Source organism: Cynocephalus volans, chromosome 3 (genome assembly GCF_027409185.1).
Source record: "Cynocephalus volans isolate mCynVol1 chromosome 3, mCynVol1.pri, whole genome shotgun sequence".
In the NCBI taxonomy this organism is placed as follows: domain Eukaryota; kingdom Metazoa; phylum Chordata; class Mammalia; order Dermoptera; family Cynocephalidae; genus Cynocephalus; species Cynocephalus volans.
In genome coordinates, this window is record NC_084462.1 from 50,202,625 (window position 1) to 50,220,446 (window position 17,822).

General features: G+C 56.0%; 1 protein-coding gene across 1 annotated transcript in view; it reads left to right on the forward strand.

Moving 5' to 3' along the window:
- Positions 1-15,741, forward strand: part of RGMA (repulsive guidance molecule BMP co-receptor a) — a 40,751-nt gene extending 25,010 nt beyond the window's left edge. Inside the window, exons 3-4 of the mRNA XM_063090419.1 lie at positions 6,668-7,182; positions 13,362-15,741. Of these exons, the coding sequence (XP_062946489.1) occupies positions 6,668-7,182; positions 13,362-14,072 (1,226 nt within the window). The 3' untranslated portion in view covers positions 14,073-15,741. The remainder of the gene's footprint in view (positions 1-6,667; positions 7,183-13,361) is intronic.
- Positions 15,742-17,822: the final 2,081 nt, after the last annotated feature.

The following is a 17,822-nucleotide window of genomic DNA, read 5'->3' on the forward strand; positions in this document are numbered from 1 at the left end:
CTCCTGGAAGACTCCAAGCTGAGCATGCATCCATCGGTGTCACAGACGGTCCAGCAAGGCCCACAGAGAGGAGCAGCTGGAGAGCCAGGCCCGGAAGACAACCAAGGGAAGCCAAGGGGCCGTCTTGGATATTTGCAGGGCGGTTGTATGGTAGCCTGCAGACCACAAGGAGTTCCTTGAGAGGCAGATATGGGTCTACAGCGGGAGCTGTCCAGAGCAGGAGGGGCCAGCCCTGCCCTGGCTGGGTGCTACAGGGAGATTCCCTGCTGTGAGGGCAGCTGCAGGTGGAGACTGATGACTTCTGTTATCACCCTACCCCCCCCACCCCAGGTTTTAAAATTCATGGCTCACCCTAAAAAGTGAACATTGCCTTTGGTCACAGTGATTGTTGGGGCTCTTGATAAAGTAGATTTCAGAGAAGCAGTGAGTTCTGACCTTAATTGTAGGATTCAGGAGCAAAAGGAATGGTTGCCAGGAGTCCCAACCAATTTCTCCCCCCACCACCACCCTTTCAGCCAAGTGGCCCTCCTCGTCGGGCTCTGGGACAAGTTCAGAGGCTTCCTGTTGGTAAGTTCTGGCAGGGCCGGGCCCAGGCGCTTAGCCTTTGCAGGCCTCTGCATTCTGCTTTTTGTCCCACAAGAGCGAATCCTGAAAGTTAGATGTCTCAAGAGGCCTGGGTCAGAACAATGCGTGCAGTGCACATAATGCCTCTTCATGTGCTTCTAAGGAACGGAAATCTCTGTGCGGCACTCAGCATCGTCTGTGAGGTGGAGCCCCAGGTAGCAAGGAGCAAGGGAGGCTCCAGAGCGGCTCCCACCCAAGGACACAGGCAGTGACTGAGATGGAAATGGAGGCTCCGGAAAACTACTTAACTTCTGATCAGGTTCTCTGACCCCCTGGCTCTGCATGTTGGCCGGCTTGGATGCATCAGGAGGTGTTGCAGGGCAGAAGGGGCCACTTTCTCGTCTGCAGAGCTGGCTGGCTTCCTGGAAGTCCCAAGGGTGGATGGCTCACTCTGAAAAGCTGCTTTCCTCTTCCTGCTTGCATGAGTTGCTGTAGGATCTGTTTCAGACTCAAACTCTCCTCTCCTTCCTTTCTTTGGACATTTGCATCAGAAAAGTCCAAGGTTTACTGCCTGGAATTAAGGTCTCGTGCTTTTTTAAAAGATACGGCACATAAAAATCAGCCCCTCTGGGATCTCTTTGGCAGGTGACACCACAGCTTTTGCTTTTGATGCTGGGCCAGGTTACATTCAGGTCTTTGACCTATGGGAGGCCTGCGAATGGTGATTTAGTATAGTGGACACAGGTCAGATGACTCCATGGGTGTCGGGGCCCTACATCTCACAACCCATGGGGACTGTCCAGCCCTGGCATCCCTGAAGCCCCTCCCTGAGGTCCCTGGGAAATGAGGACCTCTTGCACGTCCACATTAGGCCAGTTGGCCCCAGAATGCTGCATTACTGCCTGGAGAGATGGCTTAGGGGAATAGGCACCCTCAATTCTGCTCCCAGCTTGTCACTGTCAGTGGCCTCTTGCAGGCCATTCCCCTGCCAAGGGCTCCAGCTTCTCCATTCATGATGAGAGTGCTCAGATTTATCTTAAACTCTGAGAATGATTTGCATGGCTGGCTCAAAGTCTCCTGAGAGTTTGGGGCAGCTGGGGAAACCCAGGAAGTTAGGGTAGGTCAGTTGGTGGCAGCACCTGCTCTTGGTGGGCTGTACACAGGCCTTGCTGCAAGGAGGGCCCAGACTCCATTTGGCACGTGGTCACTGCCCTGAGAAAGGATGGGTCTCTGGCTGCACTGGGAACGTGTGTGGGATGAGAATCCACATCATATTTTTGGGCCTTAGAAGCGGAGCTGGGTCAGTCTCACAGCTGGTTGTGGCAAATGCACTTTGAAAAGCATAGAAACAGCCCCAAGGCCAGCACCTCTGGGCCCCAGCTCTTCCATGTGTAGCTGTGTGACCCAGAGCAACTCCAGCCCCTGAGGCCTCTATGTTTGCATCTGTAAAATAAAGATAAAAATTCCTGCCCATCTACTCAGGGTAGTAGTGAGGATCTACCATGAAAGCAATTTATCACCTGCCCAACCCAGGGAAGGGCAGGGTGTAACTGTTCTCATCACTTCTTTTTTGGAGGTGAGGCCAGGCACATATGCCTATCCCCCTGCAGCATCCACTCCACTCGCCCTGGGTCCACGTCCTGATGCACAGTCCCCTCCCCAGGGTACACAGTCCCCTCCCTAGGGACCCCCTAGAAGACAGAGCTTTGTCTTTGTGGCCCTGTAGCGCCTGGGTGCTGCCTGGCATTGAGCGTGTGCAATCCAGAAGGGAGGAAGGAGGAGGAAGCAGCTTGGGGACCCAGAGCTGCGGTTTGCGTCCTGCCTCCATTGGGACACCTGGGAGTAGAGTTAGTGCAAGTCTCAGGGCCTTAGTTTGTCGGTCTGTTGAATGGGGATGATAAGTCCTGGGGCTGTCATGAGGGTTAAAGGAGACACACTTATAATTCCTAGCACGTGGTGAATGCTTAGTACACAATAACTGTTAGTAAAGCGTCGGCTTCCCATAAACTACTGTTTAACAGAACAACATTAACAACACAGAACTGACTTTCACAGAGTTTCCCTCCTCAGGCTTCTGGGCTTTGCTTGCATCAACACCTCAAGTCCCTTTAACACCCCTGTAGGTAGGTGGCTCGGAGAGGTCCATGAATTTGCCCGTGGTCACACAGCACAGAATGGCAGAGCCAGATTTGACCCCGACCGATGGCCCCACCGCTGCCTCCCAAAGTGAGGTCCTCCTCTTGGGCGAGACTGTCCAAGTGGGCGTTGCCCCATGACACAGAATCTGTCACCTGCTGCTTGTTGACACTGAATTCTCCCCAGTTCTTTCTGGGTGGGGACATGGCAAGTGTCTTCGTTTTTCTTTCTCACACAGAACCCGAGGTCTGTCCCTTACTAACAAGGGCAAAGGCAGACTTACTGAAGTCATGCTTCAGGACCCAGGCTTTCTGATTGCACCATCTCCCAGAAAAAGTCTGGGCAGAAGAGGCATTCTGGGGTACCATGGTAACTTCTGGAAGAAAGGGGTTGTGACAGGCAGGAAACGGAGTGCTTTGTGTCGGGAGCAAGGACAAGGAGACTGGGTCGTGGGGGTCTCCCAGCAGAGGGAAGAGCGCCTGGTGTGCCACCTCCTTTATCCCCTTCTCCCTGTGAAGGGCAAGGGGAGGTCCTAGGCACAGGTCACCTCTGGGTGAGAACAGGTCCTTGCAAGATGGTAAAATGCAGTGGGTGAAATCAACCTGGTCCTTTGGCCTCTGTCCTCGAAAATGTCTCCATCGACACTGGCACCTTTCTGGAGGGGGCTTGGGAGAGCCCAGGAAATAGGAGAGAAGGGCAAGGCTTCGCCCTCTGTCTTAGTTCAGACTGGCATAACAAAGTACCACAGACTGGGGGCTTAAACAACAGACATTTATCTTCTCACAGTTCTGGAGGCTGGAAGTGGGAGATCAGGGCGCCGGCATAGTCAGCTTCTGGTGCAGGCCCTCTTCCTGGCATGCAGACTGCCACTTCTCGTCATATGCTCACGTGGCAGAGAGAGACAGACCGCTCTGGTGTCTCTTCTTTTAAGGGCACGATTGTTATTATGGCAACCCCACCCTCATGACCTCAGCTGAGCCTAATTGCCTCCCGAAGGCCCTGCCTCCAAATATTATCACATTGGGGGTAAAGGGCTTTAACCTACGAATTTTGGGGGGATACAAAATGCCCATAGCACACTCCCTGGTGAAAGTGAGGTGGTGAGTGAGGCGGTGAGGTGAAGCCATCCTGGTGCCACTGGGAAGTATGGCCCTCAGACTGATCCCAGGTGGGCTGTGAGGGTGGGGTGGGCCTGTGGGTATAGGTGGTCAGTGGATTGAAGGAGCCGCCCAGAGTGGGGTGTCTAAATCAAGATGAAGGGAGGATGCACTAAGCCCTGAGAGTGCTAGCCTGCCCTTACCCTGGGGAGGCGGGAGGGCCATGCATGGGCTGGAGCATGCCAGGAGGGGGCAGAGGAGGGGCTGGCTGCTGTCCAGTGCCCTTCCCATCCCTCACCATGACTTCTAACCTCTGGCCTCACAGGGCTTCTGAGCATTGTCCACTTCTCAGGCTTTTGTCAGGCCAGGGGCCCTGTTTGTTGAGTGCCCGCTAGGTCCCGGGCACACTGTGGACATCTCAGCAACCCTTTAGGCTAGTGCTATCTCTGCTTTACAGTTCAGAAAACTAAGGTAGAGCCGAGTTCCTACAACTACTAATAGGGGACAGAGTGAGACTTTGAACTTTTCTGCAATGCCCACTCTGCCCACCACCCCACACTAGTGTTGCCTCAGACCTCTCCATCCGTTGCCCAGTCCTGAGTGAGAACGTGGAGAATTCTCGGCAGGTGGCTGAGAAGTGGGGTCAGCAGGCCTTCTAGGAAATAGTGGGGCAAGGAGCTCACCCCCTGGTCCTGGAGCCTGCTGAGGGATGGGGGAGGAGAGGGTGGCCCTGGCTCCTGGGTACAACGGCCCCAGAAGTGACGTCTGTCGCCCCCTGTGGGTGGCGCATGGAGAGCTGCACCCACTTTGGGGGAGGTCTTGTTCCTATGGGAGGGGGAGGGGACAGGACATGAGGAAGCTGCGTCCCTACTGTGTTTGCTCCTTGGGGGACTGTCTCCCTCCCACTGCCCCCTCTGCCTACAGCCCCCTCCTCGTCTGATCCTTCACCACCAGCTCCCTCCCCACCCAGAAGACATGTCCCGTCCACACACTCCAGACTGGCCCGGCTCCAGCACAATCTAACTTGGCCCCTTGTGACTGTTGAAAAGAAAATGACATAACTCTGTAACTTTGCTACTCAAAGTGTGGCCAGGGACCAGCAACTTGGGTCTCCCTTGGGAGCCTGATAGAAACACAGAACCCCAGGCCCTCTGAGGCTTGCAGGGTCAGATCCCAGGTGACATTTGAGAAGTGCTGCTCTAAACAGTGTTAAGACCCACATCTGTGGCTGGCAAATCCTACTTGGTGGCCCCAGAGCATGGAAGGGACTCCCTTTGGGGGCACCTCAGTGGAATTTCAGTCATGAACTCCCAACACAGCACAGAGCTCTGTAGCTGTGACACTGCCCTGAGCCCAGTTTCCAAGGCTATGGAGGTAAAATTCAAGAACCTGTTGAGTCACTTACTTGGAGAATAGAGCCGCAAATGGGACCAGGGGTGGGACACCTCACACGTCCCACATGTCCTGCCCTGGGCACCAGCCCACCCTGAGGAGGGGCCCCTTGGAAGTAGTCTGCTGGAGGCAAGGCCTCCCGGCTGACAAGGGCTCTCAGTTTCACAGGAGGGGGTCCCAGGGATGGGCTAAAGCCCGCCGTGGGGGAGGGAATTGTGAATGCGTTCATAGATCGTCTGCTGACGTGCCGCTGCTCTCGGGTCCCAGGGGCTGGATTCGAATCCTGCCGGGCTCCCTCCTCTGAGCGCGACGTGGGCAGGAACGTTGGCCTAGTTGAGCCTGGCTTTCCTCCTGAGAGGTGCCACGGGAGGACTGAAGAGGCGAGGCCTGTACTGCCTGCAGTGCCGTGCCGAGGACAGAGTAAGCTGGCTGGGACTTCACAGTCACTGCTCTCCCAGGTGTGGTTTTGGCAGGGAGCTTTAGGCCAGCACAGCTCCTGCTCGGGTTTCAGTGAGTTCGGTCGTAAAAGGGTCCTTTTCTCCTTTGGTCATGGTAAGGGCTGGAGGTGGACCCAAGCCTGGGTGCGACCACCAATGAGCACAAGGCCTGTGTCCCTTTTGGGTGATTTCCTCTGCTATCCATATCTTTATAATTCTGAAAAAGCAGAATTGCAGGTCAGCACACCCTGCTGCCAGAACAGGCGTGTGCAGAGGCTGCTGGACTGGAAGATAAAGGGTTGGTGACCACCCCAGCCAGTTCCCGTGTGCCTGTCCCTCCAAAGTGCTTGTTCTGCATGGCACCCCTCCCCCCGCACACCCCTACCTTATGTCCACCACAGGGCTTGCCTGGGGGGCTGCCTTCTGCTACAAAGGCCATGCTAGCATCTCACAGCCCACAGGCAGGTTGGGCCATTGGGGATCTTCTACAGGTTGGGGAACCTTCTAGCTGCCTTGTGAGGGAGACCTACCAGGAGCATGCCTCTGTGGGAAGGAGTCTCTCCAGTGCTCCCCACATGTCTGCCACAGCTCCCCTTCACAGCGGCACCACCTGACTTACCTAACCTGATTCAATACGTAACTTCTCAAATTAAAAGAAAAAATGTTCGCTCAGATACCCCCTGAAACGACCTTGTTTACCGGCAGTGTTACAAATGCAGGTCAGAATTGGGGCAGATGCAAGGTTACCACTCAATTACTTCCCAGATGGCTTTCTCGAGCAGGATTAGAGAGGGATGAAACTACAGGGACCAAGAGGGAAACCAGGTCCTCTGTGACTAGCGCCAATATAATAATAATCAGAGCAGCCAGCACTCATTGAGCTTTGGCTCTGCTCAGATGCCATTCTAAGTCTTTAACATTTTCAACGACCTCACATGGTAGGATTGTGATCCCATTTTCCAGATGAGTGTAATGAGGCACAGACAAGTAATTTGCACAAGGTCACACAGTTGGCAGAGCTTTCCATCCCTGTTTCCACAGCCACCTCCCCGTGCAAGATCCTCAAGTGCAACTCTGAGTTCTGGAGCGCCACGTCGGGCAGCCACGCCCTGGCCGCGGACGACGCCCCCGAGTTCTGCGCCGCCCTGCGCACCTACGCCCTGTGCACGCGGCGGACCGCCCGCACCTGCCGGGGCGACCTGGCCTACCACTCGGCCGTCCATGGCATAGAGGACCTCATGAGCCAGCACAACTGTTCCAAGGATGGCCCCACCTCGCAGCCACGTCTGCGCACGCTCCCGCCGGCGGGGGACAGCCAGGAGCGCTCGGACAGCCCTGAGATCTGCCACTACGAGAAGAGTTTCCACAAGCATTCGGCCGCCCCCAACTACACGCACTGCGGCCTCTTCGGGGACCCGCACCTCAGGACTTTCACAGACCGCTTCCAGACCTGCAAGGTGCAGGGTGCCTGGCCGCTCATCGACAATAATTACCTGAATGTGCAGGTCACCAACACACCTGTGCTGCCTGGGTCAGCAGCCACGGCCACCAGCAAGGTAAGGGGGTGGGGGAGGCTTCAGGGCACAGTCCTGCCCTTTGTCTCTTTGCCCTGCGTGGACACTGAGGGCAGAGAGTTCCTCGGGTGTCTGGGAATGGGGGAAGATGAAAAAGAGTGGGGACTCAGAGCACCCCCAGGGCCACCCTCCTGGTCTCTCTCCTCCCCCCGCCAGCCCTGCCCAAGTGCTGTAGCTCCATTTAACTGATCAGGAGCCCAGGGCTCCTGGGGGGGGGGGGGGGGGCACAGTGACCTCCCCACCTGAAATGCATTCAGCTAGGAACACTGAGCTAGTATTTGACTCAGCCTGTGACTCCAGAGCCCACGTGTTCTCACCTGCCACACGAGGCCACTGAGGGCTGCTCCTTTCCTGACCTAAGGAGGCCTCGATGTCTGGGCTGTAGGACTCAAGTCCTGCTCACAAAGCCACAGCCACAGGCAGCCACAGACATGGCCTATGGCCCAGGCAGGGGGCACTCCCATCCACCCCAGATTCTCCCTCCCATGATCTCATATTCAGATTCAGCCAGAAGGTGAGACCTCAAGGTCAGGAGTTGGGCTGGTGGGCTGTCAGAGTCCCAGTTGAGGACGCCTCTGCCATCCTCAGCGCCAAACTCTGTGTGCTCCTGCCCTGCCTGCCAGGGCCCTCTGGGGCTTCTGGGCTGGCAAAGCAGCAGTGGGTCTGTTTTCCTAGGAAGAGCACGTTGGAAGCAGCGTGTTGGGCAGTGCCAGGCAGGCCCACAAGGGTGTTTCTGTTCCTTCTCCCCTCCACGCCCCAGAGGACAGCAAGATGACCTGGCAGCCAGGAAAATGCTCGATCCTGCCACTTCCCTCCACTCCGGTGGCCCTTGGCTGCCCCCAGGGTGTCTTCTTCTGTGCCCTCCTGCTGGTAGCAAACAAGCCAGTCTTCACCCCTGTGGATGCCCTAACAAGTTCTCAGCACCAGGTCGTGATACCTAATGGGCAGACTTGCAGCCAGCACACTCTCTGCCCTGTCCCCTACTGCCCTTTGCAGATTCGGGGGGTGCCCGCATCAAGGACACAGCTGCCTTCCCTGTGGCCCCTTCACTTACCCACCATCTCCCTCCCTAGAGCCAAGATAAATGACCGCTGGGAGCCTGAGGCTTCAGCTTCTAAATCCAGTGACAGACATGCTGCGGGAGGGGACCCGGCCACCCTGTCCTGGAGGCTCCTGAGGCTGGCAGGGGCACACGGGACGTCTGTGGGTATGAGAGGGACTGCTCCTCCTGACCCAAAGTGTTGTGTAAGCACCCAGTGTGACAATAGCCAAGCTGCAAACTTGGTAGGAATTGGTGTTTGTGGTCAGGGAAACTGGGCTGTTGCCCCCATTGGTGGAGTGATGGGGGGGAGCAGGGCCTTCAGCAGCATGCTGTTGGGGCAGCTGGGGCAGATTTCCCAAATCCCTCTTCCTCATCCAGGCTCGATTCTGGGCACTGTAGACAGCAGGGCTGCCTGAACAGGGACAGGAGAACCTCCCTTCCTGTCCAGGTGTGGAGGTTTCCAGGAGGATCGGGGACTATGCAGTAGAGCATGACCAGCGCAGCCCCTCTCCGCTGTGACCAAGGGCCACTTTGATCTCAGCAGGCTGAGAGCTCAGTGGCCCCATCAGCCAGGCTCTGGTGAGGCCAGACAGTGACAGCATCAATGTCTGTGGTCAAGCCAGTCTCAGAACCCAGGCCAGACTGGGGGCCTCATGTTTCCTGGGTGAGAAACATCGGTGGCTGGTTCCAGGCACCCTTGGCCTACCCTGCCTGTTCTTTTAGGCCTGCGTTACTCAGGTGTGTTTTGCTTGCTCACTCACTTGTGGATTCAACAAAACATTTCCCAGATGCTTCTTTTGTGCCTGCTTCTGAGCTAAGTGCTGCCCTCCTCCCAGCAGCTCCCAGGCTCGTGGAGAACAAAGATACAAAGGGGTCTTGGGGTGTCGGGATGCTGAGGACCTTTGGGGGCCCCACTCTGCCCCAAGCACTGGGGACGGCCTTCCTCGGAGCTTACCCCAAAGGGTCGTGAAGTCCCCAGAGGGAAGAGACAAGGAGTCCACATGGGGGGCCAGCAGAGTGGAGAAAGCAGCCTAGTGCCTCGAGAGACACAAGGGACACCAAGGGGCTGTTATCCCCTGGATGATGGGACCTCTGTACTTTTGTGACCCCCCCCTCCCACCCCCAGCCCTTGGGGCCTGCCAGAGTCTTCTGCCCACTGGATCCCCTTGTACCTCCCTCAGCTGGCTGGACTTCCTCTGCCTGCCCGCACCCCTGCCCTCCATGTCCCCTCCCCTGGCTTCCCAGAGCACGTCCTGCTCCTGCTTGGCCCTTGCCCTGACCTTGCAGCCTTGCAGCCAAGAGCTTTGCCTTTTCATGTGGAAGCTCCGCATGCAAAAGGCCTGGTCCGAAACACCCAGGCTCATCCCCTCCCTGAGCCATGGCGCCTTGCTGGGGGCCCTTTGCTCATTCCCTGTGTTCCTGGCGTTATCCAGCCTGGCCCAGTCCTTGCTCTCAGGGGCCATCAAGATCTTGTGTTTTCCAGTCCTCCTGCTCTGTCTCCTTCCCAGCTGTGCTGGTAGCACCCATTTTACAGGCAAAGAAACTGAGGCTCAGGGAGGACAGGAGCTTGGTTCTCGCTGCCTTCTCCCTAGCACTTATGAGTCTGTCACACTGCATCATTCATCTGCTTGGTCTGTGACCCCCAGGAGCACAGGCTCTGGAATTGTTTTGCCTCCCCAGCCCCTGGTGCTGGGCCTGGCACACAATTGGTGCTTCATAAGCAGTTGTTCATGCAGCCCAGCTCTGCCCCATGCCCTGCGCCGTGGAGAAGGCCAAGGGCCCCATTGGCAAGGGGGTGGCAAAGGCAGGCACAGCGGCCACACCCGTGGCCGTGTTGGCGGCGAGCCGCCCGGCTTTCGACAGGCCCCCTTCATGCTGTTACTTGTGGTTGAGTCCCTGGCACAGGAGCCAGCCAGAGTCAAGCAGCCTGTCAGCCTTCCAGGAGGCTGTCTCCGCGAGAGGTGGCGGTTAGCGCGAAACCAGCCTTTCCTGTTCCAGGGAGACTGATGGCACTTGGAAAGCAGGACACCCCCTGCACACGTGTCCCTCATCACACCCCCTCCAGTGGCAGGACCACCCACTACCTGGACCACCCTGGTTGGCCCACCTCCGGCCCCCCGCAGGTGGCCTTCACACCACAGAGGGAGGGAGAGGAGAAAGGAGGAGGGGGTCAAGCACATGAAGGTGCCATTTTTGTAGGTCAGGGATGGGAGGGTAGCGGCAGCTGCATGCAGGAGGGTGGGGCTGTGGCCACCTTTGACAGCCAACAGCAAACCAGAAGTGCATCGCTGGGACCTCAGGAGAGGGAGGGGGAAATCGAGTCTCATGCTCAAGGAGCTGTGCAGGTCGGGGCCTCTGCAGCCTTGGTTTCGAGCACCAGCCTGGTCCATACAGACAAGCTGTGTGCCCTTGCCCGGGCTACTCGGCCTTCACACACAACAGGCCCAGCACTGAGGGCCCGGAAACTAACAGGGGCCCGTGAAAAGGCTTTCATTTAAAGTCAGAAGAAAAACATTAATATGATCCAGCCCAGACTATTAGTTTTTATACCGTGCAGTCACAAAACATGATTTACAATATTTTCATGGAGGAAGGGGTTCACAAAGATCTAAGTGACTACAGCCCTGAAAGTCCTATGGTGCCTGCCCCTCGCTGAGTTCCTCCCACCCTCATCTTTCTAAGTAACAGGGTAAGGAGGGAGGATTTTTCTCGGAAACCCTGGTCCAGGTCTTCTCTGTGCTCTGCTGAGGGTCTCAGGCCCCCCTGGCTGCCAGGACTCCCCACCTAATCGAGAGCGGTGACAACACAGAGCCAGCAATAAATACCCTGTTGGCTTGCTCAACCTAGAATATTCTGCAGCCCTGAGGCCCCTTTCCAGTCGTCAGGCCTCTTAGCACCTGTCCCTAAGGCCATGGCGCTGGCTAGCCCACCCCAGGGTGAGGCCACTCTCTGCTTACCCTCAACCTCTTGGGTTCTGGAGGACAGGGCTCTTCCTGGCAGTGTTCCCGGCCACCCCAGCATTTTGTAGCCAGACACACTCACTGGCCTGTGGCCCCGCCCCAGACCCCACCCTTGGCATTTCCAAGACTCTTCCTGCCTGACCTGAGGCCCTTCCACTGCTCTCCTTGCCTTCCCTTCCCTTCCCCCGCCAGGGTGACTTGTTTCCTCTGGTTTCCAGCACCTCTGGGGCCCTCCTCATACACCTGCTGTCAGGCCAGAAGTCCCTTAGCACTTTGCAGGCTTGCTCCCTGGCCCAGAGCTGTCCCAGGCAGAGTGTTCAGCCACAGCCAGGCCCTATGTGCCACCAGCAACCCCTTTCCTTGCCTGGGCCTTCAACCTGCAGGCCCTTTTTCTCCCAGGTGGGGAGGGAATGATCATTGACCTACAGAGGGGTCGGGGCGAGAGGACAAGGCCTGGGGATGGTGGCTGGGCCTGGGAGGTGGCAATGCAAGTGTTGGGGGTGGAGCTTCAGCAAGGATCCCAAAAGGCCTGGGTGCCACCTTGCCCCCATGACCCGCATCCCTCCCTGGCTGGGAGTCCAGGATCCAGCTACCCTTGGTCCAGGAGTACAGTGGCCTTAGAGGCACCCAGAGTTCCCCGGGGTACAACAGCTGGCATCAAGAGCAGGAGTAGAAGAGGGGGTGGTTGGTTCTCTCCTAGTTCCACACATGTCTCCAACCCATACATTCTCCCCAGTTAGGACTGTGGAGGAACGAGCAGCCAGACACCTCACCCAGGCTTTTGGGGGAAGTCATGCTCACTCCCCATGGGCTGCTTGTCTCCCAGGGCTTGTGGCCAAAAGGGCCCAGGGCCTGGAAACCCAGAGACTAATCCCAGATCTGACTCTTGTTGGCTGTGTGGCTTTTAGGAAGGTCACTGCACCTCTCTAGGCCTGCATTTACTCATCTGTAAAATTGGGGGTAATGTCGCACCCCTTTGCAGGGCCTGGCACACCAGATGCAGCATGTGCACCTTAGTCTATGGTTCTCAGGAGGACAGTTGCTGATGGTACCACTCAGCCATCCCTTCTCCAGCAGTTCATCCCAGCCCCTCACCCCAGCTGCAGGCTCTGGCCCTGGGGAGGGCTGTGCATTCAACCTGGAGCCTTCATCTTTTTGCTGACCAGCACCTTCCTCCTCTTCCTCCTGACCTCCTTCTCCAGGGCCCAGCTTGTGACCCCGTACAGCAAGCAGCCTTGGGACAACAGCCTCCTCTCACCACTACCTGCTTGCATGGCATTTGCCTGCTTGTTCTTTCTTTGAGCATCAGTTTCTTCCTTCCCACCTGCTGTCATGTTCAGTACTCTCAGGAATTATGCTGCGCATCACACTGGTAGCGTGCAAGCTGATGTTAGTTGTAGACTGTAATAATCTCCTATTGCTGCTGTAACAAGTTACCACAAACTAAGTGGTTTAAACCAACACAAGTTTATTCTCTTATAATTCTGGAGGGCAGACATCCAAAATAAGTCTCGTGGGGCTAAAACCAAGGCCATTAACAGGGCTGGTTCTTCTTGAGGCTCCAGGGGACTCTTCCAGTGGCTGCTGCACCCCTTGGCTTGTGACCACATCACTCCAGTCTCTACCTCTGTGGTCACTTCACCTTCTCCTTCTGTCTCTGTAGTCAAGTCTCCCTCTGCCTCCACTTTATGAAGATACTTGTGATTCCATGTAGCGCCCACCCAGGTAATCAGGGTAATTTTGTCATCACATATCCTTAACGTAATCACATCTGCAAAGTCCCTTTTGATATACAAATTGTCACTCACAGGTTTCGGGGAATAAGGCCTGATATTTTTGAGAGCTATTACTCAACCTACCACAGTGGACTAATGACCTTTTGTCTTTATTTAGCGATGCTTTTATTTTTATGGTTCATCTTTCTGTATAATAAATGAGCTGCTTTTCTATTTAAGGTGGCGACCTAAAATTTTTCTGAGTAATTTTTTTTAGGTAAAAAGGGAAAGTTGTTTTAAAGAAACATATTAAGGCAAGACCAACCAGGGGAAGGGAGAGTCTGGGGCATCCTGGGGCTCCTCTCAGTCCAGAGCATCTTAAGTGAGGGCTGGGCCTTCTCTCTCCACACCTAACCCGCTGTCCTCCGCCCCCTTGTCCGGCAGCTCACCATCATCTTCAAGAACTTCCAGGAGTGCGTAGACCAGAAGGTGTACCAGGCAGAGATGGATGAGCTCCCTGCTGCTTTTGCTGATGGATCCAAGAATGGTGGGGACAAGCATGGGGCCAACAGCCTGAAGATCACTGAGAAAGTGTCAGGCCAGCACGTGGAGATCCAGGCCAAGTACATTGGCACCACCATTGTCGTGCGCCAGGTGGGCCGCTACCTGACCTTTGCAGTCCGCATGCCCGAGGAGGTGGTCAATGCCGTGGAGGACCGGGACAGCCAGGGCCTCTACCTCTGCCTGCGGGGCTGCCCCCTCAACCAGCAGATCGACTTCCAGGCCTTCCATGCCAACGCTGAGGATCCCGGCACCCGCAGGCCGGCAGCGGCCGGCCCCGCACCTGCAGCTCCTGAGAGCTTCCCGTACGAGACAGCCGTGGCCAAGTGTAAGGAGAAGCTGCCCGTGGAAGACCTGTACTACCAAGCCTGCATTTTCGACCTCCTCACCACAGGCGACGTGAACTTCACACTGGCCGCCTACTACGCCTTGGAGGACGTCAAGATGCTGCACTCCAACAAGGACAAACTGCACCTGTATGAGAGGACTCGGGAGCTGCCGGGCAGGGCGGCTGCTGCAGGGCTGCCCCCAGCCCCCCAGCCCCTGCTCAGCACCCTCATCCTGCTCCTCACCCTGCTCCCTGTGTTCTGGTAGATAGCTGCCATGTGGGACGCAGAGGGGGGCGCGAGCTCTGCCCCCGAACCTGCAGTGTCTCTGTCTGAGGCCTGGGAATGCAGATCGGCTGGCGCGTCCCCTGTGGCCCAGCCACCTCTGCAGCACTCAAGAGCAGGGGCAGCCCCGGGGACGGTTCCCTCAGAGCCGCCTTGGGTTGTCTGCTGGCACGGGCTTGGGGGTGGGGCGGCCCCTGCTCCCTCTAGTACACGTGACAAGGTTGTGGTGACTGGTGCTGTGATGTTTGTGACAGTAGAGCTGTGTGAGAGGGAGAGCAGCTCCCCTCTGCCCCGCCCCCGCAGTGTGAATGTGCAAAAGAGCCCCTCAGGCTGAAGCCCCCATCCCAACCCCTGCCAGAGAGACACTGGGACTATCTGAGTCAGCTCCTTGCACCCCCTTCCAATGCACTGAAACAGGCCTGGCTGCTACATGCTAATTCGTGGGGCCGCCTGTGCCCACTGCACACACACACTCTTACACGAGCACACTCGCACGCGCTCAGCCAGCGGGACTCCCAGCCAGGCCGATGAATGAAGCTTGAGTCCCAGGCAGGGTCTCCTTCACGGCAGGACACCCTCAGGGCTCTGCGTGGCATCTTCAGCAAGCTGATGGAACCCTTTGGTCAATAGGTTGTACCTTCCTGGTGCCTTCTTACCTGGGAGACCACTGTGTGCGTCTGCTGCTGTGGCACCTGCCTAAGAGCTCTGCAGTTGGAGGGATGATGTGTGTTGGCACGTGATCTGAGTGAAGCCACTCACAGGCTCAGATGCCCTTCTCTGGCCCCGCCCATTCCCACTGTTCTTAGAAAGTTGAAGTGCTTGGTTATAAATGTCTAAACAGAGAAGAGATCCCTTGACTTCTGTTCCTTCCCCTTGAGTAGACACAGGAGCCCCTGGGCAGAAGAGTTTGGGCCCCAGGGCGTGGGCAGGAGACCCAGTGGATAGGGCCAGCTGGCCTGCCCTGATCCTCTTTCTCCTCACCTGCCACCAGGGCCCCCAGCCGCTGGTCAGCAGCCCCATTCCCCACCCTGCCCACCTGGATTTTGGGGAAAGAGGCAGAATCTAGACAGATTCACAGTCCTGGCAGGGTCTCCCCCCTCTAATCCCTTCCCTTAAGCCCTGTGCTCACACAGCCAGGAGCAACTTGCCACTGGGAGCCCTGGCTCCCGCCTCATTTCAGCCCAGGGTGCCCCTCCAAGGATGCCCACTTCTGCTGCTGTTTCAGAGACCCCCAGGGACCGACACAGGGCTGGGCTCTGCTCTCGAAGGTGCAGCCAGATCCTGGAGGACACCCCTGCCAGTATCCCTGCGTCCCCACACCGTCCCCACCTGCAGCATCCACTGCAGCCCCTCAGCTGTCCCCAGGGACCTCTCATACACTGGCTAGGAGGCTGTGGACTGCGCGTCTCCCCTCTCCCTCCAAGAGGTCCTGCTCCCTCTGCCAAAACCCTGCAGGCAGGCAGGGGCATGGCTTGGCCCCTCCCTGTCCCCAATGGTTCTTAGGTGCCCCTATGTTGGAAGTAAAAATTGAAGCACTTTACTTTGGTTGTGTTTGATCACATTCTGCTTGGAAGCGGGTACCCCTCACTGCGTCCATGTGTCTGCGACCTGTATGGGGTGTCACCGCGTGTACATACTGTAAATTATTTATTAATGGCTAAATGCAAGTAAAGTTTGGTTTTTTCGTTTTGTTATTTTCTTTTAGACAACATGTTGGAGTTTGTCTTCTGAAGAGACTTTGGTTCTCTTAGAGGGTGGAAGGTTGACTTTGGTGGTGGGTGTCCCTGTGCAGCAAGCACATTTGGAGGGGCGTACACACATGTGTTCACAAGCGTCGTAAATGCATATGGCAGATGGGGCAGTTTAGTAACCCCAGCCCTTTCTCTAAAACTACTTTTCCTCCTTACAGTGAGCTGTCTTTGGGGCTTGACATGTCCAAGTTTCCTAGCTTGGTGACACGGGGACAGTCATGACATGTCCTCTGGGACAAGGTTGGGCAGGCTGGCCTGAGAGCCAGGGTGACTTCATCTCAGCCACCGTTGACAGTCTGGGAGCCCCACATGTGGGATTGTCACTGCTACTCTCCCGGCTGGTCCCCCTCACAGACAGCTGAGTGCAGGCACTGCAGAGGGGCCACTGTCCACCTCAGGGTCACTGCTGGCTGTCATCACATTTCATCCCTAAAAACCACCCAGTGAGTCAGGAACCAATTCAAGCCCGTTTTACAGATGATGAAACAGAGACTTAGATCAACTGATTTGCCTAGGGTTCTTTAGCAATGGTACACGTATGTCTGTTTTGCCCTGAAGTCCCTGCTCTTGGCACTAAATTCTATGAGGCAGAATAGCAGCACAGGTAAGCCAGGCCATATCCTGGCTTCTCTGCTTTCCCAGCTGTGTTGCCTTGGGCAAGTCACTGAACTAGTCTGAGCCTCTGTTCTTTCCTATGGGAAATGCGGAGTACCTACTGAATGACAGGGTTGTTCGGAGATTCAGTGCATTCATTCCTGTGAATTAGGAGAGGGCCTGGCACACAGTGATTGTCCACGGTTGGTGTCAGTGTTGTCATCCCAAAGCAAGAGAGATTGGGTGGGCAGACAGGGAAGAGAGCCACCTAGACCCTGGAAGCTTGGGAGTAGGTGAACTAAAAGGCTAGCATGGGAAGGAATCCAAAGAGTGAGCATTTACGACAATCCAAGGCAGAACAGAAAAGCCAAAAATAGGAGGGGAGAATTTTCTAGAGCCCTGCTCTTACACAGACTCCCAGAGAGAACCCAGGAGTCAGGCTTGGGAAGAAGGAGCCAGACTGGAATGCACACATCTTACCTAATTGCTGAACGGTCAGTAAGGATGGGCCTCTTGCCCTTGGTGGTAAGAGGGATGAAACAGCTCAAGGGTAGGCACCACTGAGGTAGGGACAGATTACTGAGAAGCCAGAACACACAGAAGGGAAAAAAGCTTGTTCATCAGATGAAAATGTTATATGGCCCGTGCCAGAAAATATTCTTGGTTTGGAATTTTTTCAGGACCCTAAATTTAACCAGCTGGAATCCTTATCCAAGCACTGTGCTACTAGTTGCCCTCATGAACATGGAAATTCGCATTTCATCATGAATATGGAACACAGCATCTTGCACTAAATGATCCTGAGAAGCAGCTTTGTCTTGCATCACAGGCTCGGTTTGGAGCAGAGACTCCTCGCTGCCCGCCAGCTGAGGCCGGCCGGAGGAAGTGAGTACATCAGCACGTGGAGGCTGGAGGCACCTCTGCCCACCCGTCCCAGCTCACCCGTCGGTGGCAAGAACTCAGGTTTCTGGTTTGGCAAAGCAGAATTTGTAAGGACAGCAAAGGCTGTCAATTGAATGCGAGTCCTTTATGATGGATGAAGGGGGCACATTGTGGGATGAAATGGTTACCAGAATGCTTGGCCGAGACCTGTTAGGGCCAGGCACGAGTGGAGATCGTCAGAGGGTGCCAGAGAGCAGCGTGGAGCAGGGGGTGACATTTGGGCTCAGGCTGCAGGCAGACTTGGCATCCAAACTGGCTCTGCCTGTCGCTAGCTGTGTGGTCTCCCTTGGATTTTTTGAGCCTTAGATTCCTGATGTGTAAAATGGAATTATGAATACCTACCTCCCAAGGTCATTATGGAAATCCAGTGAGCTAAGGCTCATAAATTGCCTCGCACACAGCCCTGGCACAGCATAAAGAGGCTGCCAAAAATGGCGGTCACCTCC